This window comes from Sarcophilus harrisii, chromosome 5 (assembly GCF_902635505.1).
Source record: "Sarcophilus harrisii chromosome 5, mSarHar1.11, whole genome shotgun sequence".
Taxonomy (NCBI): domain Eukaryota; kingdom Metazoa; phylum Chordata; class Mammalia; order Dasyuromorphia; family Dasyuridae; genus Sarcophilus; species Sarcophilus harrisii.
Window position 1 is genome coordinate 287,314,713 of NC_045430.1, and position 22,592 is coordinate 287,337,304.

Below are 22,592 nucleotides of genomic sequence, written 5' to 3' on the forward strand. Positions count from 1 at the left end.
GCAGGAACCCCTGCCCACATCTGTGTCCCTTCTCCTGCCTAATACAGCAGCCAGGAGGCCCTGCCCTCAGGGATGGAGGCTGCACCCCTGGGCCTCCAGAAACGCGCCCACTCAGAGGAGCTCGGTTGTCACTCTGGGGTAAGGTACAGAGAGATGATGGGGGCTTCCAGGGCAAGTCTGTGGCCTAGTGCGGCCTGGAGAGAGGGGAGAGTGAGAAATACATAAATAAACAAATAAAGCAGTGAGTCAATGAATGGATAAAGACATAAATCAATCAATGAATGAACACAACAGCTTCTGGGGTGAGAGGGGAGAGTAATAAATAAACAAACAAATGAACCAATGAATGGATAGAAGAGCTTCTCAGGGGTGGGGGTGGTGAGAGGGGAGAGTAGAAATACATAAATACAAGAGCTTCAAAGGGGTAGCCTGGGGGGACAAGGCTGAGCCAAGAAAGCCACCCTGGACAAGCCTTTTAATCACTGCCTACCTCACTTTCCCCATCTGTGAACTGGGGCTAATGACAGCATCTGTATCCCAGGGCTGGCAAAGGATCCCAGCAAACACTTAGCAGCCTCCTCACTAAATCAAGAGCCCGGCAAATGCTGCAAGGGCCAGACGCAAGGAGCTGGCCACTTCCGGGGGAGGCTGAAAGGGGGCTTGGCAGGGTCTGCAGGGAACAGCAAGAGGGCGGCCTTCCAGGGACTGGCAGGGCTCCCACAAATGGCCGCCGCCAAGGCCGAATGCGGAGGGAAAGGCCGACATCCGGAGGGGCAGATGGGAGACAGGGAGGCCCGGCGCCCGCACCGTGCCAGGGGAGGAGGCTGAGACTCCCGCCAGGGAGCGCAGAGCGTGGGCCGCAGGCAGGCGCACTCAGGGGAGACTCCTACGGGCGGCGGCAGCCCCCTCCTCCCTCCCCCAGAGTCTGCCCGGAGGCGCTGAGGAGGAAGCCCCCTCCTTCACCCGCCGGTGCCGGGGCGCCTGTTCCTCCCTGTGCTCATCGGCCTTTCGTCCTCCCCTCTCCCCCACGCTCCCCAACCCCATCCCCCTTCCCCCCCCCCCCCCCCGCCAGGTGAGCTCTGGGGAGGGCGAGCGTTGGAGGGGGCAGTTTTGTTCTCTACACACTGATCCCAGGGAGGGGTTCCCCAGTACCACGGAAACATCTCATTGGGGGAGACACCGGAACCAGACCCCCCAAAACATCCCCGACAGACAGGCTCTTGGGGAAGCGCCCCACCCCGCTAAGCCCCACCTTCCACTTTGGAAGGTTTGTCCCTCTGCGGACCCTCCCCATGTTGGTTCAGGGCGGTCCCCAAGACCGCCCCTCCTCCCTCTGTTTCTCCCCTCTCTCCACCCCTCCTCAGACCCGGCCCTTCGACAGCTGGGGCGTCTCCTCTTGTCACTGGGGTGGGGCCGGCAGAGGCGAACCCCAAGCTCCCGGGAGGGCTCCCTCCATCCCCGCTTCTGCTGGCTGTCCTTCCTCACCCCGCCCCAGGGGACCAGTCAGGGGCGAAGAGGGCTGGCAGGGGGGCCGCCCAGGGCCTGGGCCGGACGTCCGGCCGCCTGGGGTTTCCGGCTGCCCCTGTTGTCCTGCCCCCTGGGGCTTGGGCCTGGCCCCTGGGGTTGGGTCCCGGCCGCCCTGGGCTTGGGTCCTGGCTGCCCTGTTTGGGTCCGGCGCCCTGGGTTTTCCTGCCGCCTGTTTTGGGTCCCCGCCCCTGGGTCTGGTCCCCGGCCCTGGGGCCTGGGTCCTGGCTCCCCTGGGGTTTGTCCTGGCTGCCCCTGGGGCTCTGGGTCCGGCGCCCTGGGTTGGGTCCGGCCGCCCCGGGCCGGGTCCCGCCGCCCTTGGGGTTTGTCCCCCGCCTGGGGCTCGGGTCCCCCCCCTGGGCCTGCCCCTGTCCCAGTCCGGCCCCCTGAAACCCTCCTCACACTCAGAATCAGCACCGGCATTTATTTAGAAAGTCGCCACCAGACCCGGAGGCGACTGGGGGGAGGGGCGGGGGGGGGCGGCTCAGTCCAGGTCTCCTCACCACGATGAGTCTTGTAGATCCTCCCAAGACGGGAGCTCCTACCTCCCGGGGCAGCCCCTTCCATTTGGGACAGCTCTCGTTGGGAGCCAAAATGTGGCCCCCACCTCTCCCCTCTCCTCGCCCCACCTCACCCCTGGCCCCCTCCTCTCCCCAGAGGGGCGGAACAGTGGGGGCAGGGCCGCCTGCCCACCGGGGCCCTGCAGCCACGTGCGGCTCAGTACACGACGCCCTCGGGCTCCAGAAGCAGGTAGCTCTTGAGGTGGCCCGGCAGGGGCAGGAGGGGGACGGCCCTGTGGCAGCCGCCGAGCAGGGCCCTGCGCACCGCACATCTGGCCAGGTGCAGGAGGGACCTGGGGGTGTTGCTGCAGACGGTGAAGAGAGAGTGGTAGAAGTCCCAGTGCCTCTGAGAAAGAGGGAAGCGGCTCAGAGGGGGGGAGGGGGGAGTCCCGCCAGCCTCCCAGCCAAAGGCCCCCCCTTTCTTTCTCTCCAGCAGTTGCCCTCAAGGAGCCCATTGAACTTTCCCCAGACCATGCGCTCCCTCCCCACCTGGGCCTGCTCTGGAGCACCAGGTGGGGGAAAGGGCCTGGGCTGTGCCCTGGATGCAGGACAGTGCTGACCCTTCAGAATCCGTCCCTGGGGGGGTTCTGGGCGCCTCTCTAACAATCACAGGCCGCAGCTCATAACCAGAGGCCTGGTCATGGGGGGGGGCCCTTTGTGTGTCACAGACAAATAAGGCTGAGGCCCCGGCCGGCCCCCAAACCACCGGGTGCTTCTGCTCCCTGCTCGTCTCAGGACAGGTGGCCAAGAAGCCTGGCATCGGCTCAGTGGGCATCTCCCCCGCCCCCGGGGCACCCTTTGTCTCCCAGCCCTGACCCGCAGTCAGAGGGCCCCGGGGCCCAGATGGCCCCCTCACCTCCAGGCTGTCCTCTGGAACCGCCTTCTTCCACTTAGGGGTCCATGCGATATGCTCGTAAGCATTGACGACCACCTCGACCGCCAGCGGGCAGGCGTGGCAGGACTCCAACACCTGTGTGACGGCACAGGAGGTGAATGCTCCCGCATCGGGCCGTCGGGGCCGTCCATCAGCCGGGCGCCAAGCACCCCCAAGCTCTTGCCACGGAGCGCCCACCACCAGGACCGAGAGCGGGGCTTCTCCCAAAGAGCTTCCACTGAGGGGAGGCAAGGAAGCTGCGGGAAAGGGCTGCCCGTCCCCACCCAGCTGTCAGTCCCAGGGCAGGCAAGCCAGCCAGGCCCCTGAGGGAGAGTGTCCCCCCATTCCCTAGTGAGGACGGCCCAGGACTGCGTCCCAGGCTCCGGGGAACATTGGTGCCCCCTGGACCATCCAGCCTCCACAATCTCCACCCCCTGGAGGTGTGACCTGGAGGTTTCCTCTGCAGGGGCTGTGGGCCCCACTTTCCCAACAGCCCAGCTGCTGAACGCCCAGAAGAGAGCTCGGCAGCCCAGGAGCTTCAGAGGGTTCACGCGTGGTGAGAACAAGGCTTTCTGCCCCACCAGAGGGCGTCCCCTCTGCCACACGGCCTAAGCTGGGAAGTGCGGCCTTCCCTTAGAAGGAGGGCTCCGGGGGAGCCGGGACCGGCCAGGGTTTCTGTCCGGAGCCCCAGAACCCAGCGCGGTGCCGGGTACCCAGAGGGCGGCCCTGAGCGCCTCTCACTCCCTCGCCCATTCACTCGCTCGTTCCCTCGGTCACTCATTCCTTCCCTCCTTCATTCCCTCAGCCACTCACTGGTTCCTTCGGTCACTCACTCATTCCCTCAGTCAGTCGTTCATTCCCTCGGTCACTCGTTTGTTCCCTCGTTCGTTCCCTCAGTCACTCATTCATTCCCTCCTTCATTCCCTCAGTCACTCACTGGTTCCCTCGGTCACTCATTCATTCTGGCTTATTCCCTCAGTCACTTGCTCATTCCCTTGGTCACTCATTCATTCCCTCCTTCATTCCCTCAATCACTCACTCATTCCCTCAGTCACTCACTCATTCCCTCTGTCATTCATTTGTTCCCTCGTCCGTTCCTTCAGTCACTCGTTTGTTCCCTCAGTCAGTCGCTCATTCCCTCCATCACTCATTCTTTCCCTCGGTCACTCATTCATTCCCTCCTTCATTCCCTCCATCACTCACTCATTCCCTCAGTCACTCACTCATTCCCTCAGTCACTCACTCATTCCCTCTGTCATTCATTTGTTCCCTCGTCCGTTCCCTCAGTCACTCGTTTGTTCCCTCAGTCAGTCATTCATTCCCTCCATCACTCACTCATTCCCTCAGTCACTCATTCATTCCCTCGGTCACTCATTCATTCCATCCTTCATTCCCTCAGTCACTGGCTCATTCCCTCAGTCACTTGTTCATTCCCTTGGTCACTCACTCATTCCCTCAGTCAGTCTTTCATTCCCTCGGTCACTCGTTTGTTCCCTCGTTCATTCCCTCTGTCACTCACTTGTTCCCTCGGTCACTTGTTCCCCAGTCACTCGCTCATTGCTCTGTCCCCTCTCCTGGCCCCGGGGCAGACTCCCCAGCATCTAGGCCAGACCCTGGGCACCTTCTTGGGCTCAGACAGGACCGGGTGCGATGTCCCACCCCTAGGTCTCATCAGCTGCTCGCTCGGGACTTCCTGAGTGTCCTGGAGATCCTGGCCCAGGCTTGGTGGCTGGGGTGGGATGGGAGAGCCCCCGAGAGAGCTCTTGGCCAAGGAGAGAGGCTCCTGTGGGGCTTCAGCCTGGGACAAGTATACCTCAGCCCGGGCTTCCCATGCAGTCTCACAGAGGATGGCACGTGCGGGGCGCCTGTGTGAGGAAGGGGCCTGGACCCCCGGCCCACAGCCCAGCAGGGGCCAAGGGCCTGGGAGCCAGCCAGCAGCCCAGCCCGGACCAGTGTGTGACGCAAGAGGCCCTGGGCCTGGCTCCCCGGGCATTTCTGACCGCGGGACCCATTTTCCCAGGGCCCCTAGGGCCGACTCAGGGCAGGGCTCTCTGGGTTCCTGATGAGGGCACGGGAGGTGCGCTGGGGCTGCGGGCCCATCCTGGGGCTGGAGTGCCCAAGCCCCCCGTGGGCAGAGGCTGTCCCCCTTCCTCTCTGGAGGGCCCCCATTCACCTTGTGGAACTGGGGCGGGTAGATGCGCGCGGCCCCGTGGTTGAGCAGCAGCTGGTAGCAGCGATCGGGACGGGCCGCGGGGCGCACCGGGGTCACCTTGAGCACGTACTGGATGGCGGCACAGCCGTTGACGTCCAGCAGGTTGGCCTCGGCCCCGGCCTCCAGCAGCAGCCGCATGGCGCTCTCGTCGCAGTTCCAGGCCGCCTTGTGCAGCGGTGCCTTGAAGTCCTCGTCGCGGGCGTTGACCTGGGCCTTGGCCGCCAGCAGCAGGCGGCAGGCACGGTGGTGCTGGGGGCTGTACTCCTGCTCCCGGAACCGCAGCGCCCAGTAGGCGGCCAGGGCCAGCGGGGTCTCCAGGTGGGCGTTGACGCTGTCCACCAGGGCGCCATGCTCCACATAGAAGGCGGCCAGCTCGGGCAGACCACTGCGCACGGCCACGTGCAGCGGCGTCTCCTCGTCGGCGTTGTTGGTCTTCATGTTCACGTTAGCGCCTGAGAGCGGGACGAGAGAGGAGAGGAGGATCAGGAGGGGGGAGGAGAGGAAGATCAGGAAAGGGGAGGGAGAGGACTCCGGGTCTGGGGGTGACAGGCCCATCCAGGCATCTCAGCAGAGATTCAGTAGCAAGCCTGCAGGCAGAAAGACTCATCTCCTTGAGTTCTAATCTGACCTCAGACACCTACCGCCTGTGTGACTGGGCAAGTCATTTCACTCTGTCTGCCTCAGTTTCTTCACCTGTCAAATGAGCTGGAGAAGGAGTGGCCCCCCTTCCCAGACAGGGGCATGAAGAGTGAGGCAGGACTGGACAAGGTCAGCAAAGCCCCCACGGACACAGACTCAGTGAACTCGGGGTCAGGTGCGCTGAATGCACGCAGGCCACACATGGGGTCCATACATGGGACCTGCGTGAGCCGCCTGCTCCTCACTGCAGACCATCTCCCAGCCAGCCCCAAGCTGCCCTTAGAGTCCCCCTCTGGCCGTGTGGCCCCCTCCCCGTTTGGGGCGCTCCAGGGGCTCCCATGACCTCCACATTTGGATGTAAAAGGTCTAGCACCAGATGCTGGCCCTTCCAGGAGCCCCCCGCCCTTCCAGGAGCCCTCCTGCCCTTCCGGGAGCCCCCAGCCCTCCCTCCCTCCCTCCACAGAAGGCTACGGTTCAAGGCCCGGCTAGCCCAGCGTCCTGCTCACAGGACAAGGCTCGAGCATTCTCCCCAGACGCGGCACTTCCTCTGCCTCCGGGCAGGGAGACCAGGCTTCCTTAGGGCCTCGGCCTTTCCCCATCCTACGTCAGGGGCTTCTCTCCGAACCCCCCCAGCGGATCCTGTCTGTGCCGGGCACGGGCCTTGCTGGCCGCGGTCTCCCCGGTTAGACCGGGAGCTCCCGGGGGCAGGCGCTGGCTTTCACCACTTTGTGTCCCCTGTGCTTGGCCCGGCGCACAGTAGGCACATAATAAATGCTCCTTACTGATTTGTTGGCCAGAGCCCGGGTGTGCAGGGCCGCCACGGGCTGGGAACACGCCGCTTACTGTGAGGCAAGGTCGCCACCTCCTGGTCCCCCGGAGAATGCACCACTGAGGGCGGAGGCCTGGGGATGGGCCCAAGGGCCCAGCCGGCCCAGCCTCCGCGGCCCCTGCTCCGGACTCTCCCCCCGGCCCCGGCCGCTGCCTGGCCCTGGCCTTGGTGCTGGAAGGCCGGCCTCCCCAGTGAGTGAACGGCCCGGGGCTTTTTAGAAGAGCAGCCGGGGACCCTCCTCCGCCGAGGGTCCTCGTGGGAAAAGGAACGAGCCCGGGCTCGGGAGGGCTCCCCGAGCTGCCCCCACGTGATGGGACCCGGGACGGGCCGCCCGAGCCCAGCGGGCGCTGAGCAACTCGTCCCTGGCTTGGGACACTCATAAAACCGAGAAAGGAAACGCCGGGGGTGGGCGCGTTCCGGGTGCCGCAGAACCCCATCTTCAGTCCGGGCCTCCCTCTCACTCCCCCACAGCCAGTGAGGGCCGGGCCTCTCTTGCCCGCGCCGCATCATTACCCCCTTGGTTACATGGGGCTCCCTCTGGGCAGCCTCTCTTTGTGCCCCCTGCGCAGCTCCCAGCTCTCCAGTCCGACCGTCTCCAGAACACTTCCCTGCCCGCCGCGCTCCTCCCCGGTCCCCAGGCCTGCTGGGAAACCTCCGGGTGCTCGCGACCTCCCCCGGCGCTCAGTCCTGTCAGATGGGGAGCCTCCCGGACCCCGTTTCTGCAGCAGCCCTTCCTCCCCTCCCGGCTCTCCTCTTCTCCTTCCCGCGGCCCAGGGCTGCACCCCTTCCAGGCCTGGCCTGTGACAGCCACAGGTCTCCCTGACTCCTCCTCTCCCCCTGCAATCTGTCTTTCTGTCAGCCACCAGGACAGGTAAAAAGCTTTGTGGTGGGGCAGCTGATGGCGCAGGGGATGGAACCCTGAAACCAGCAGCACCTGAGGTCAAGTGTGGCCTCAGGCTTAAATCTAACACTCACTAGCTGTGTGACCTTGGCCAAGTCACTTTACCCCAATTGCCTCCCCCCTAAGCTCCCAAAAAACCCTTCAGAGAGTCTGTTCTGCCCTCAAAGTAAATTCCGACCGCCCTGCCCAGATTTAAGAATTCACCACCCAAGCAGATGCCTCCACCTCATCAGTTGTCCCAGGCCTCCTGGGTATTCTATACTCCAGGCACCCCCCTTCTCCCCCCTCCAGCTTAACACTCGCAGAACGTCCCACGGCTGGGGCCCAGCTGCAAGGGGTCGCCCCTACCTCCTGCTCAGACACAAGCGGCAGGTTCACCTTTTAAACCAAAGCTCCCAAGCCCCCGCGGGTGACAACGAGCGAGATCAGCCCAGGTCAGAGGTATTTCAGACACTCTGAGGTGGTGAAGTGTGAAGTAGCAGAAGAATCCCCACGAGCTCGCAAACCCTGTTCTTATTCTCCTACAAAACCGCTCACCATCAGTGGGAACAGCAGGCATGAACCAGGGCAGAGGAGGGCATATCTCGGGCAGAGGAGGGCGCACCTCGGGCAGAGGAGGGCATATCTCGGGCAGAGGAGGGAGCACCTCGGGCAGAGGAGGGCCTACTTCAGGCCAGCAGATGGTAGCAAAGAAGGACAGCAGCAGCGGCATCTGGCTGGCACCAATGTATGAGAGAAGGCAGGAGTGTATCCCTTCTGAAGTGCCCAGTTGGCACTGGCCACGTGTTCCCCGACTGAGTGCTCCCTGCCCCGTGGATTCCCTGCATGTGCCCCCTTTCCCACAGAGGGGATGGCAACCTGTAAGGGTATCCATCCGTGTCCAGGGGAAAGTCCTTCTTGTCTCAGCTCATTCTATTATTTAAATCCCCTTTGTTTTGAATGAGGAGAAACAGTGTAGAGAGGACTTGACTTCATCTTGCCTTTGACATACTCCAAAAGGGGCGTTTAGGAGAGCCCATGAGCAGGCCCTTTGGGGGCGCCCCCTCCCCGATGACTCTCTGCCTCCCAAGGGCTGAGCCGGACAGGTGGTCATGGCAGACTCCATCCAGAACCAGCCTGGCTCAGCTAAGGGACACTGAGGCCGGTGCCTTGGGTCACAATGACTATGACAGGCACCTGTCCGTGTTGGATTAGGGAAAGAGTGATTTCCATGGGCCCAGGGTCTCCTGGAGGGTCTCTATGCCAGGCCCTCCCTTGGACCTGTGGAGTCCCGGGGTTTCCATTTCTTTTATCATGACGGGCAGAGTGAATTAATCACACGCGCTCCACCGATTTTGTCCCACCAGGAGCCGGTTTGGAGACGGGAGCCCCAGAGGTGCTGCCGGGAGATCCGGATCGGCCGTGACTTACCTCTCCACACCAGCTGCTTGGCGCAAGCTATGGCGCTCTCCGTGGTGCACAGGTGTAAGGCTGTGTGCCCGCTCAAGGAGTAGGCGTTGAGCTTTGCCCCATGGTCGCACAGGATCTTGACGCACTCGACGTCGGCCACCTCACAAGCCACGTGGAGGGGGGTCTTCCCATTGGGGCGACAGTTGATGGTGGCGTGATGGTCCAGCAGCACCAGGAGGCTCTCAGTGTGACCAAAGAGAACGGATAAATGCAGCCCAGTGGCCCAGGATGACTTCAGCTTGTAGTTGGGCAGCCAGTAGCCTGGAAAACAGAGTCGAGGTCAGGGCCCCGGGCGGGCCGCCCGCTCCATGCTCTGTGGCCAGGGCTTAGGGCCGGGGCTCTCTGGAAGGACAGCAGCTGGCACGGAGGTGCCCTGCTCCAAAGGTAAAGGAGATGCCCAGGGGGCAGCGGGCTGTGCCAACCCTAGTCCCTAGTGTTTTCACTTATCTAAAATCCTCACCTGCCCACCTGACATCTCCACTGATGAAGCTTTGCACCCAACAGATCCCAAACCAAACTCATCACCTAATCCTGAACACGGGGTCACCTCCCCAATTTTCCTGACTGTTGGTGATGTCATCACAAGACTCAGAAGGTTAGTATCATCACTGACTCAGCCTCCACCTTCAGCTCTGATGCCAGTATCACCATACTCTCTCTTTTTTTTTTTCTTAGAAATGATCCTCAGAAGGAAAATCAAATATGAAAATGTGATTTAAATTAATGTGATTAAAATTACAAAAGACAGAAAATTATCAGAACGCAATTCTCTAAAAATATGAACCACCCAATTATTAAGATATCAGATGAAATCATAAATTATCCAGTTTCAGAAAACATGCTTCAAACAGCTATAAGTGACACTAACAAGCACTCTTGCCTATCTGGACTTACAGGAAAATATTCTTAAGATGTAAGTGAATGGATCTTAGGCATCCAATTTTAAGAGAGGCCACCAATGAACTAGAGAGTGGGAGACTGTATTCTATGGAGAGCTGTCCCATGGAAGAGGAAATAGCTTTTTCCATCCTTCCCTTGAGAGCAAGGAGCAATGGGGAGAACTTGTGATGTGTTCAGGAAGAAGAATTCATGAAGGGGAAGCAGGTGCCAGAAGTCTGGAAATGTCCTCTGGAACCCGGCGATGAAGGGCTGGAAGTTCCCCACAGAGCAGCTTGTACTTTTTCATAGGACTACAGGCAACTGCTCTAGACTTGGGGACTTAGGGGAACGCCGGGTCGCTCGGCAGGGGTGCGGTTGATGGATTGGAGTGAGGAGGCTGGAAGTGGGAGATCAAATAGGAGACTGTAGCCTCAGTCCTGGTGGGGAGTGAGGAGGGCTGAGGCTAGTGGCCATGTGAATACGGAGAAGAGGGCAGAGAGGTACAAGTCATGCTGTCAGGGTCCATTCCTGTCTGAGTCTTCAGGAGGTTTTCCTGGCAAAGATACCGCAGAGGCTGGCCATTTCCTTCTCTAGTCCATTTTACAGATTTCTATTTTCTAGAAAACGAGGCAAAAGCAGGACTAAGTGACTTGCCCAGGCTCACCAACTCCTGAGTGTCTGAGGGCAGATTTGAACTCGGGAAGATTCCAAACTCAATCCGCCACAGTGCCGCCTAGCGCCCACACGCAATACTGCAAGAGCCAAACAGGCGGACTGGCTGGGTTTGGAGAACGAAGGAGCGGCGGGAGTCAAGGAGGCTTTAGAGACTGGACTCCGGGAGACCCTGAGGACGGTGGGGTCCTCACCAGAGAGAGGGAATGTTGGGAAGGATAGCTGGCTTCGGGTCTGACAGTGGACCTGAGACTCCCAGAGGACACTAAATGACGGTGGGCAGTAGGTGATAAAAAAAAAAAAAATGTTCAGGAGAAATTCTGGGGCTGAAGGTGTAGCTCCAGAGTCATCGGAGTGGGGAGGGTCGTTAAATCCCGGGAGCCGGTGAGATCCAGGAGTGAGAGATTGTAAAAAGGGCTAGGAGGGGAAAGGGAAAGGAAGGGAGGGAAAATAGGGGAGAAAGAGGAAGGAGGGGAAAGAGGGGGGAGGAGGGGAGGGAGAGGAAGAAGAGGGGAGGGAGGGGAGAAAGAGGAGGGAGGGGAGAAAGAGGAGGGAGGGGAGGGGTCCTCTAACACACTGCAACTTTTCTTTGGAAACCCCAACCTCTTCATATGTGTGTGCACCCACCCAGAGACAGACAAACACAACCTCACACACACACAACCTCACACCCAGACACACAAATACACCCTCACACACACAGAGACACACCTGCACAGACCCACACGCCTAGCTGGAGGTTCTGTCTCCTTGAGGCTTAGATTGGAAGAGCCCAAAGTTGCTTAAAATGTAAAGAGGAACTAATAGGTATAGAACGGGAATTATTTTCAAAAATGGATCAAAGATTTTATAAGACAATATAATTAATAACACTAATGCCTACATCAAGAAAAGATAAAGGAAAACAGAACTCCTGTGGACCATGAATAAATATGGATATAAAAGTTGTAAAAAAAATTCTGTCCAAAAAAGAAATTAATTTATTCTCCAAAATAATTTACTATGATAAAATCAGATTTATGCCAGGGATTCAAGAGAGATCCATTCAAACAACATAACTCATATTGAAAACCTTAAATCCCCCAAATCACAAGATCATTTCAATAGATGCAGAAAAGTCCTTTGATAAAATATACTTTTTTATGTTAAAAACGAAATAAAACTTACAAATAATAGGCATAGAAAGGTGTTTTTCAATATAATAAAACTAAAAATTGGCATTATGTGCTTGAAATGCTAGACACATTTCCAGTAAATACAGAATACAGAGAAAAGCAAGGATGCCTTTTTCCCTGACATAATTCTAAGAAATATCCATTTGACAAAAATCTAAGAAATATTTTAAATCTAATTCACAAGAAATCAATGTCATTAGCGGAACGTAGGGATAATGGATTAGATAACAGTTGCTCTGATAAAGATCTAGGATTTAGTGGGCTTCAAAGATTTTATGTAATTTTAATTCTCATTAAGAGAAGCACAGCTTATGGGAATTGGGCAGTGATAGTCCTATTGTTTTGTCCCTACACAAGCCCTTATAGGGAATAATGTCCATTCAGGGCACCACTGATCATCTGGAGATGAGGATAAACAGGATGATGAAGAGCTCTGAGTTCATGCCATATGAGGTTTCATTAATGGCCTTTGGCATAGAGATAAGAAAACTTAGGGTGGGAGTGGAGGTGACATGATAGGTATGTTATCTGTGTTTAAATAGTCAAAAAACTATCATGTGATGGAAGGACTTGTCTGAAGAAGGCAGAATTAGGAATAATGATAATTATAACAATAACAATGACAGCAACAGCCACCACAATAATAACAACAACAATAGCATTTTACAAATACTATGTCTTTTTTTTTAATCATCACAACAACACTGGGACACAGAGGTTGTAATTATCCTTTTTTTTTAGATGAGGAAATAGAGACACAAAGGTGGAGTGACTTCTCCAAGATTAAAGAGCTGGTAAATGTCTGAGGCACTGTTTGATCTGAGATATTTCTCACTCCAAAACTGTGATATTTTATGCCAATAAACTTCTTAACAATTTGAGCTGTCCCGAAGTGGAACAGGCTGCCTTGGGAAGTAGTGGATCTCCCCTCCCCGGAGCATCCATCACTTGGGTATGATATAGTGCAGATTTCTTCTAAATAGCTTCTGGTGTCCCTTTCAGCTCTCAGTTTTGTGAAGCTGTGATAGAAGACTTTGCAATGACAGATGAGAAAAATAAATTAAAGGCACAAATGTAGACAAATAGCAGACAAAAGGATTTGTTTATGACATTATGATTTACATAGAAAATCATAGGAATTAATTGAAACAATTAATTGAAAGTAGTAAGATTCAAAATAATCCCCCCACATACAATTAAAATAATTTCTACACAGCAATAACAAAAAATTCTGAAGAGAATGATAGAAAGGGAAGTCCTATTCAAAAACACTACAAAATACATAAAATGTTTGTGATTCAATCTACCAACCCACATTTCTATTTAAACAGATTCTATTATAAAGTTCTCCTCAAAAAAAAGAAAGAAAGAAAGAAAGAAAGAACTCAGATGACTAGAAGACATGTGTAAATGGCTAGGTGCTATCAACATAATAAAATGATAATACTACCTAAATTAATTTATGTTTTTAGTACTATATCAATTAAACTACAAAGGGGAGACTTTAAGGCTACTAATAAAAAGCATAAAATGTATTTAAAGGAACATAAAAACTAGAATATCATGGGGAAATGGGGGGGGGGGGTAGGAGAAATAGGAATGAAGAAGAAATAGCGTTTCTAGGTCCCAAGTTATATCATAAATGAATTGTTGTTTAGCTGTTTTTAGTCCTATCGGAATCTTCATGATCCCATTTAGGATTTGTCACTTTCTTCTCCAGCTCATTTAATAAGTGAGAAAATTGAGGCAAACAGGATGAAGTGACTTACCCAGGCTCAAACAGCTAAGAAGCATCTGAGGCTGGATTTGAACTCAGGCCTCCTGATTCCAGGTGTAGTGCTCTATCCACTACACTACCTACCTGCCCCTTTTAAAGGAATAGTCATCAAAATTAGTTGGTCTGACAGATGAAGATTCTTGCTACCCACCTCCTGACAAAAATGAGACACATAATTTTTGGATGTGGCCAATGCAGGAATCTGTTTTGCTTGAATATTTGTCACAAGGGTTTACTTCCCTTTTTCTCCCCTCTCTTTTTCCAGTTTTGGGATGATTAAGTAGAATGGAGATTAAAAAAAAAAAAACAAACTAAGATTCAATTTAAAAAAATTGGAACTGATTGAAAAATAGAGGACAGAAAACTGCAGAAATAGTTGACCTCAACAACCCAGGACACAATAAACCCTAAAACAAAAAATCCCTCAAAATGAACTCCCCATTTAAAAGAAGGAAAACAAATGAAAAACCCGGTAGAAATTCAATTTAGACTGGCATCTTGTGTTACGTTGCAATAATGAATGGATACTGAATATCAAAGGGTATATCATTTTAAAAGCAGAGAACCTTTCAAAGATGGGCTTTTAATTAAGAAAGGGATATGGATGGTTATGAAAGATGAATTCGATTGGTTTGATTACATGAAATTTTAAAACTTTTGCACACAAAAATAATGCAACTGGGATAAGGGTGGAAACAACTGACTGGGGAAAATGTAGACAGCCAACAGAAATGTATAAGGTCAAATGTCACTTCCCCTTGGATAAATGGTTACAGAATACAAACAAGCCCTTTTCAAAAAGAATTGCCAACTATTTTGAGTGGAAAAATGGTGCATGACTGTATTGCTGATGAATGTGCTCCATGCTAAGAAACAGGAAGACATCTTAATGGATGCAAAGTAAAGAAAGTAGAAAGAGGAACACAAGATATACCAGGACTTCAGCCACGGATGGAAAGAAAAACAAAATGGCTATCTCCAAAAGAGATAAGAGAAATCACCTCCCCTTTTCTTTTCAGAATTCTGTGAGGATAGAATGTTGTAGATAATCCCAGACTTGCTGGATACATTATGTTGTGTAGTTTTGATGAACTGAGGGGTTTTTGGTTTGATTTTTGTTTTGCTTTTTTACTTTCTTATGAGGGATGGATCTTTGGAGTAGAGGGGGAGGGAAGCACGAGGATACATTAAAAATGTTCATGAAGTAAAATTTTTGAAAATAAATGGAATTTTTGAAAAATGAACTATAGAAGCAGAGATGAATAGCCTTTGACATCATTAGGTCACTATTTTTGGCATTTTGCTGAGTGTGAGGATCCAGAGGAGGAAAGGTTCAGCTCTGGTCTTGTTTGACAGTCCCTTCCAACTCTGGGATTCTGGGATTCTATGAGTTTCTCCATGAGGAGTCTTCTCATTTGCCCCTCCCCCCCAGAGCTGCATTTGTGACTTCAAAAATGAGCAAGATCTTTTGTTCTGGCCCATACTCCATGGCCATTCCCTCCTAAAAAAAACTACTATATGTATATTGTCTCACTGGAGTCTCACCACAAATCTCTTTTTTACACATGAGGACAGTGAGATGGACAGAGGCAAGGTGATTCATCCAATGTTGCACCCCCTAGGAAGTAGCAGTGGCAGAATTTGAACTTTCCTGACTCCCTGTCCATTGATTTTAGCCTTAGCTCCCTCAGATCCTTCTTAAGGGCACTGGACCAATATACCATTCTCTTCCTCAGGCAGGGGGCAGGGGGAAATGGCACTTGCTTTTTCTCACCAAATCAAACACCCACTTACAGGAGAGAGCTCAACAAAGGAATCTAAACTGACCCAAGCATTAAAGACGGCACCTTGGAGCCCAGGGTCCCTCCTGGCCTCAGAGGATCTGGCCTGGAGCTTGGTGGGGCCACCCTGTGGATGGGGAATCGCCAGCTGGAGATCTTAGAGCAGGGATGTTAAGGGACCAACCAAGACTTTTATGATGGAGTAAGCAAATCAACAAATGAAAGCTCTCTGAGCACACCCCAGATGCCGTCAGTGCCCACCATCTGCTGGTCAGAGTCAGGTAGGCAACGAGCTAAACTGATCTTAGACTCTCAGAGAGGCTGCTTAATGTAGGAAATTGAAGAGCAGGCTTGCAAACTTGAATTCCACTTACTGTCTGACCACTGGGCAGGCATCCCCTCTCCAAGGCTCAGTTTCTTTATCTGTAAAGTGGGAATAATAATATGTATAGCCTGAATATGGGACGCCACACACAATCTTTGGAGAGAGGGCTGGCCTCAGGATCATGAAGATCTGTGTTCAAGTGCTCCCTCTGACACTTATGGGGGCTGCCTGGACCACTCTCTCAAGCTCTCAGTTACAACTGATTGCTGAGCTACATATCAGGGGGATGAAATCTCCACAACAGGAGATAAGAGCTCAATGTCAAATTGGCCCTTCCTCCCGGTGCAAGAAAAATGGCTAAGGGGCTCTCTGGAGTGCAGGCAGAGCCAGCGTCAGGTCCATTCTCCCATTCTTATCATTCACCTAAATTTGTGAAATTCGCTTTTCCTCCTAAACCCCAAAGCCTTCTCCAGTGAGCAGGAGCTTGGGAATGGGGCTTTCTTCTCCTTTTTTAGGCAAAACCAACAAAAAGGTTACTTTGCCACAGTCTATCAGCCCAGCCTCCCCCTGCCACGGTCGCCATCCCAGCCCTAAGCCAGAACCCTCCAAGTTCTGCTTGAGAGGGAAAGCTGGGGGTGCTGCTGGTACAGATGGGCTTGCAAAGGGCCAGTTCCTGTAGGTCCCAACCTTGCCTCCAAATTGCCAACCCATGCTAGAGCTCTATTCTCCTCTTTGTGGGGATCCCCGCTGAACTGTCCTCAGGGGGAGGATGAGACAGGCTTACAGCTGCCTCACTTCCCCCCCCTAACCCTAACCCTAACCCTAACCCTAAATTCCCTAACCCTAACCCTAAATTCGCGCCTCCCGACTCTAACCCTAAATTCGTGCCTCCCGACTCTAACCCTAACCCTAAATGCCTCCCGACTCTAACCCCCAGATGGTTCAAGCAAAAGTGGGCACAGACAGACGGCTGCAGCTCTTCTGGAGAAGAGGAGGGTTCTGGGCTTGGTTCTGGAGGGGACCCCTCTCCGGCAGCAAGGAGAATCTGTTTGAGCGGCTGGCTCAAAGTCAGCCCACTCCCCGTGTAACAGCGGGCCCCATGCCCAGGACAAGGCTGGGCAGACGCTGGGCCCCCAAGGACGCAGGGCTGGAGGGAACCCTTTGGGAGACCCGAGGACAACCGTGCAAGAGTCCCTGAAGCTCGAGTGCTGGACAAATCCCTTCATCCCAAAGGAAGTTAGAAAAGACAGACCCCAGTGGCCGTGTGGCTAGAGGGGTGAATAAGTGGATTCGAGCAGACAGCTGGACAGACACTGCGGCCGGGCAGCTCCCGGGGCCAGAGACCAGATGGGGCGGGAGCCAGGCGCTTCCTTTGAAGAGCGCCCGTGCAGAACCGGTCCCAGGCCATCGGCAGCCCCCGGGCGGCCGTGTGGGCCGGGAAACCCTGGGCACTCCCCGTCTTTACCTTGCTTATAAGATGCCAAGACCATGTTCTCATCTTCCACTTCAAACACTGTGTCCACATCGACTTTCCTTTGCACTAAAAGCGCCTTCAGCTTCCCAAAGTCATTCGCTCTCAGAGCCTCAAGAAAGGTTTTCTTGGTGATTTTGGTGGAGGCCCTGGCTGTGGAAACGGCGCCTTCCATGCTGCCCTTACCCCTAAGGAGCACCCCAAGCGAGCAGCGGAGCTGGGAGGGCTGAGGCTGCAGCTAATTTTATCCCTGAGCTGTGCTGACCCGGGCTATTTATGCCCAGTCCGGCCTGGGCTTCCAAACGTCCTTGTCAGCTGGTCTGGCTCTTGCAGGTCCTGGGCTCGGCCTCGCCTCTGACTGTGCAGTCTGTAGGGCCCGGGCTGACCACCGGACCCACGGGGGCTCCCCATCACACTTTCCAGGGGGATCCATGGGTCAGAGTTGGGAGGAGAAGCCTGGAGGACCCCCCCGTGGCCCTAGAAAATGCATCGGGGGGGTCCCTGAAGAGCCAGACCTGGCTTAGACTTGATGTCACATGAGCAGCACTGGGCAGGCTACCCTGGACCTCCTTCCCTGTCTCCTCTCAGGTTCTGGGATCCTGTGACTTGTCAGAATAGGAGCCCTAGCTCCAGGCCCCGGGCATCCCAGAGAATATGGGCAAGCAGAGGGGAAGGCCCAGCCCCATGAGGCGCTGCCTGTCTGCAGACCACCCCCAGGAAGGGCTAACCACTGTGCAGAGGGCAGCGAGCCCCAGCTCAGGCAACGTACGGGGCAGCAGCCATTTGTGAAAACACTTGGCCAGGCATCTGTCTGAAATACAGAAATGACCCATCAGCCCTTGGAGTCGGTGAGATCACGTGATCACATGAAATGAGAAATGCAGGGAGGAGAGCAGGGATAGAGTGTCCTACAAGCCACCTGTGCGCGGACAGTGAGGGAGGTGCCCGCCAAGGAGCTGGCAGACAGGCTGGGGAAGGGGCGGGACAGAGCAGTCACCCAGCTAGAGGAAGAGGGAAGTTCCAGGGAAAACCGCAGAGGGCAGGAAGGAAAAGCTCTAAGGAGAGGGGATTTAGCAGTGAAGGCATTGGGGGGCAACCTGGAAAAAAGCAGTCGAGTGTTCTGCCTCCCTCTCTCCCCCTTTCCTCCTCATCTGTCTCAGTCTCTCTGTCTCCCTGTCTCTGTCTCTCCCTTTCTCTCTGTCTTTCTGTCTCTGTCCATCTTTCTGTCTCTGTCTCTGTCTGTCTCTGTCTCAGTCTCTTTCTCTGTCTCAGTCTCTGTTTCTGTCTCAGTCTCTCTCTCTGTCTCTGTCTCAGTCTCTCTCTGTCTCTGTCTCAGTCTCTCTCTCTGTCTCTGTCTCTGTCTCAGTCTCTCTCTGTCTCTCTCAGTCTCTCTCTCTCTCTCTCTCTCTCTCTCTCTCTCTCTCTCTGTCTCTGTCTCATTCTGTCTCTATCTCAGTCTCTATCTCTATCTCTGTCTCAGTCTCTCTGTTTCTGTCTGTCTCTCTTTGTCTCAGTCTCAGTCTCTCTCTGTCTCTCTCTCTGTGTCTGTCTCAGTCTCTCTCTCTCTCTGTCTCAGTCTCTCTCTCTCTCTGTGTCCCTCTGTCTCAGTCTCTGTCTCTGTCTCTGTCTCAGTCTCTCTCTCTGTCTCTGTCTCTGTCTCAGTCTCTCTGTATCTCTCTCTTTTATACACACACGTGCCCACACTCCCTGGCTGACTACCCACAAAAGTCCCTGATTGAACTCCCGGGCTGACTCCATTGCCATCCCTTCATCTGCCTCATTCGTTCCGAGTCACTACGTGTCCCCAGCCGGCTAATGAAGACCCCCATCACTGGGAAAGGAAGGGGGGAACCTCACACCCCTGTTGGGAGAGGCTGCAGATCCCGAGCCAGCTGGAGCCTCCAGGCTGTTGCCATGGGGACAGGTTTGCTCTCAGAGTGGTACCCGCTGCTGGGATGGGGGCCGAGGTGAAGACTGGCTCACAGCAGTCTGCCCGGAGAGGCCCTACCCCGTTTCTCCTCAGCCCGTCTCCCGCTCAGGAACCCGCATGGAGTCCGAGCCACTTCTGGCGGGGCTACCGGGCTGATTTCACAGCACTGGGGGTGGAAGCCACCCTGACTAAATGCCAGAATGGAAAAGCAGCTCTGCGCTGGCCAGTCAGTGGCCGCTCTCTGTACCTTGTGGAGGACAATTGGTCACGAGGTGGCATCGGGATGGGGAGAAAGCGGGGAGGGCGCCGGCTCTCCCTGCCTCCCAAACAGGGACCGCTGGGGCAGTGGTCTGGTGGGGGGCCTTGAGAGCGGAGACATTGCACCGTCAGAGGTGGGGGAGCCACAGGACCATGACTGGGGGGAGCCAGACACTGGCCATGATGGAAGCCAGACGGTTGCACTCCCCATTGCGGCGCAGGAAGAGCGGGTGCAACCGGAACTTTTCTTGTCCTGAGCCTATCTTCAGGTGTGGCCCTGGCTTTCCCAGCTCCGCCTAGGAGGGTAATCCTTGCCCTGCCCACCAGGCGGTCATCTCAGCGGCCAGGTCCCCAGGGTCTCCCAATCCACACAGGGCTACTTTAGAGCCAAGGACAGCTTCCCTCGTTTACCCAAGACAGTGCTGCCCAGAGGTTTGGGCCATGGCCCACTTGCAACAACAAAATGCCATGAACCTCCGATTTAATAGTCTGTTTATAATGGTTTTAAGAATTATCTCCTGCCTGAGGGTCCATTAAGGAGGTTTTGCTTGAATCCTTTAACCTCAAATCTTCAGGCAGTTCCTGAGCCATTCAATGGGAAGCATTCCTAGGATGTGGACTAGACATCAGCCTTTGGTTAAACAGCCCAGGACTGCCCTCTGAACCCCCACGGGAGAAGCTTCTATCTCAGGAGCTCCTCAGCCATCTTGACTGCGAAGCGATGGTGGGGATCCAGCATGCCCAGAGATGGGGAGGGAGGGGAATTCCCAAGTCTTGGGAAGTCCCAAGCTCCCAAGGGATGAGCCCCAGGGAGGATGCCGGGGATGGGCCTGCATGCGTGGGCAGTGAGTAAGCAGAGCCGGCAGAACCTGCCTTTCTCTGATAACTCAGATCCCCGAGATCTGGCGTCCAATCTCTTAACTGGGAACAGTCTCCTGAAAGCTCCCCATCTAATAAGCTCTTTACAAACCTCACCTTCCCTGACTTCTTGGCACCTCTGCCATTCCATGGGCTTTTGTGAATCATTTCTCCCTCCCTCTTTCTATATTCTCTGCTTCTCTCTCCTCTCTTCTCTTCTCTTCTCTTCTCTTCTCTTCTCTTCTCTTCTCTTCTCTTCTCTTCTCTTCTCTTCTCTTCTCTTCTCTTCTCTTCTCTTCTCTTCTCTTCTCTTTCTCTCTCTCTCTCTCTCTCTCTCTCTCTCTCTTTCTCTCTGTCTCTCTCTGTCTGTCTGTCTCTCTCTCTCCCCACTACTTCTTTGTCACCTTTGCTGAATCTTCTTCCACATCACACCCAGGAACGTTCCTGCACCGTCTCAGCTCCCGTGGGTTCAGCCGTCACTGCTATACAGATAACTCCCAGAGTCATGTGTCCACCTTGGGCCTGAGCTCTTTTCCTTCATCAAAAACTGCCTGCTGGACATTTCCAAGTGGATGTCAAGTCAAGAAGTGTGTGTTAACTGCCTGCTATACGTTAAGCACTAGTCTAAGTGCTGGGACTACAAAGGGATCAGGGTTCATTTCTTGATACCAAGACTTAGAGAAATTTTCAGAGAAAAGTTATCCCATAAGGACACCCGAAAGCCACGTGTGTTCTCTATGTGGGAGCCTGGTTGTGCGTGCCTCAGTCCCCTTACCTTTGCAGAAGTCCACTCTCCCCAGAGACCCCAGACCCAGGCGGGTGCAGCCGGAAGAGACCGTCTCTGCTTAGGGGAAGGTTTTTGTAACCTTCTGAGCAAAAATTTTTTCCAAAAGCTAATCGATGTCAGTTTTTAAATCTCTGGCTGATAAACCCAGGCTTAGACCCTTTGAAGGCAGAAGTCTTCCAGCCTCTGGGGCCCCTGCTATCCAATACCTCGGGGGCTCACTCACAGGTTCCCTCCCCCCCCCCCATTCCTCTTTACTTTGTATCCTGCATTTACTAATCTGGGACACATTGTTTCCCTCGGGGCAGAACGCTATCGACGTCTCTAAAGGGCAAAAGCCGCTTGTTTTTTTGTTTTTTTTTTTTCCTTCTGTCACAGAGAGTTGAGGTATCAGAGGAATCACAATCTGCATCACTGGAGAAACTCTCCACACCGGGATTCCCCTAGACTGATGAACTAGGAAAGAACAAGAAAAGCTCCTTAAATTTACAGCTAAAAGTTCCTCTCCCTTCCCTGGGCACCACTTACTGAACTGTAAAATGAGGGAGACCAAGTTCCTTCGTAATCCTGAGTCAGCTGACTGATTACAAGTACAAAGCCGAGCGCTGGGCTGGCTCCGGAGCCAGGACCAAGTCTCCCCTCGGGAGGTGGGACAAGGGCCAAGAGGAGGCTCCTCTGCGGAGCCCTGCCGCGTTCTTCGGCTGCAGAGGCGGGTGGAAGTTGGAGGTCCGCAAATCTGCCCCTTCACGTGGCATTGGAAGACCCCAAAGCCCAGGAAGCGGGCAGGGCCCCGAGGCACCCGCCGTGAGCAGCCCGTGAGTGCCAGGGCGCCCAAGCCCCGTTCCACAGCCTGCCGGGATCCACGAAAGGGAAGCCAGGGACTTGCGGGAAGGGAAAGAGGGGAGACGGGAGCGGAATTCCTGCGCAGGCCGGTGAGCCCGCTCTCTCTCTCGGGGTGCTCGGCCTTCAGCGGTCTCCTCCCCCAGAGCCTCGGGGCCCCCGGGAAGAAGAAATCGGGACTGTGGCTATGGATGACCCGGCTGGGAGCCTTTCACTGCCCTTGACCTTCCCAGCCCAAGCCGTGGGACTCACGTGGCTACCTCCAGCCGCGGCCTGGGGAAAACTGCGGGAGATTCCCCCTCCCTCCACAGGCCCCCACTCAAAGAGCTTTTGTCCATCTCTGGCCACGTGAACGTCCCATTACTTCTGGGCGCTGGGCACGGAGGGAGAGTAACCTAGGCAACAGCCGGGGACTCGGCCAGGGACAGGCCCTGGAGCAAACATTTGGGCTGCCCGGGCCTGATCACTGCGCAAGTCTCAGCTCCCATGGGTCCTGGCTGTCCCTCTGGCAAGCACAGCTGCGGCTTCTCAGCCTAAAGGTCCCCACTCTCTCCCAAGGGGGCTGACTTGGTTTCATCCACCAGAGCTTAGCTCTCTTACATTGGCCAAACTCCATGCGGAGGAACCCCAGAATCCGCTGTGTGAACCGTGGCTTACTATCCCGGGGATGGCTGGCTCCTCCTCCCCCCCTCCCCTCCGCTCCACAGAAGGAGACACTTCCTGCTGTCCCGAGGCCCCCGGGGTCCTCTCCCACGAAGTATTTCTGCCAGGCTCTCTCTGCTGCCCTGAGTGAGTCCCATAATGCCCCGGAGCCTCCGGATGCAAGCCCACTGCTTTTAACCCCAAGAGTGAAA

The 22,592-nt window shown here is 54.8% G+C and overlaps 1 protein-coding gene across 1 annotated transcript; it reads right to left on the reverse strand.

Annotated features, from left to right (window-relative positions):
* Positions 1–1,933: 1,933 nt before the first annotated feature.
* ASB4 (ankyrin repeat and SOCS box containing 4) lies at positions 1,934–17,999 on the reverse strand. The gene is made up of 5 exons (XM_031940764.1): positions 17,063–17,999; positions 8,950–9,249; positions 5,132–5,622; positions 2,941–3,054; positions 1,934–2,430 (listed from the first exon to the last, which is right to left on the reverse strand). The coding sequence occupies exons 1-5, from the start codon at positions 17,241–17,243 to the stop codon at positions 2,242–2,244; spliced, it is 1,275 nt and encodes a 424-aa protein (XP_031796624.1). The 5' UTR covers positions 17,244–17,999; the 3' UTR covers positions 1,934–2,241.
* Between the last annotated feature and the right edge of the window lie 4,593 nt (positions 18,000–22,592).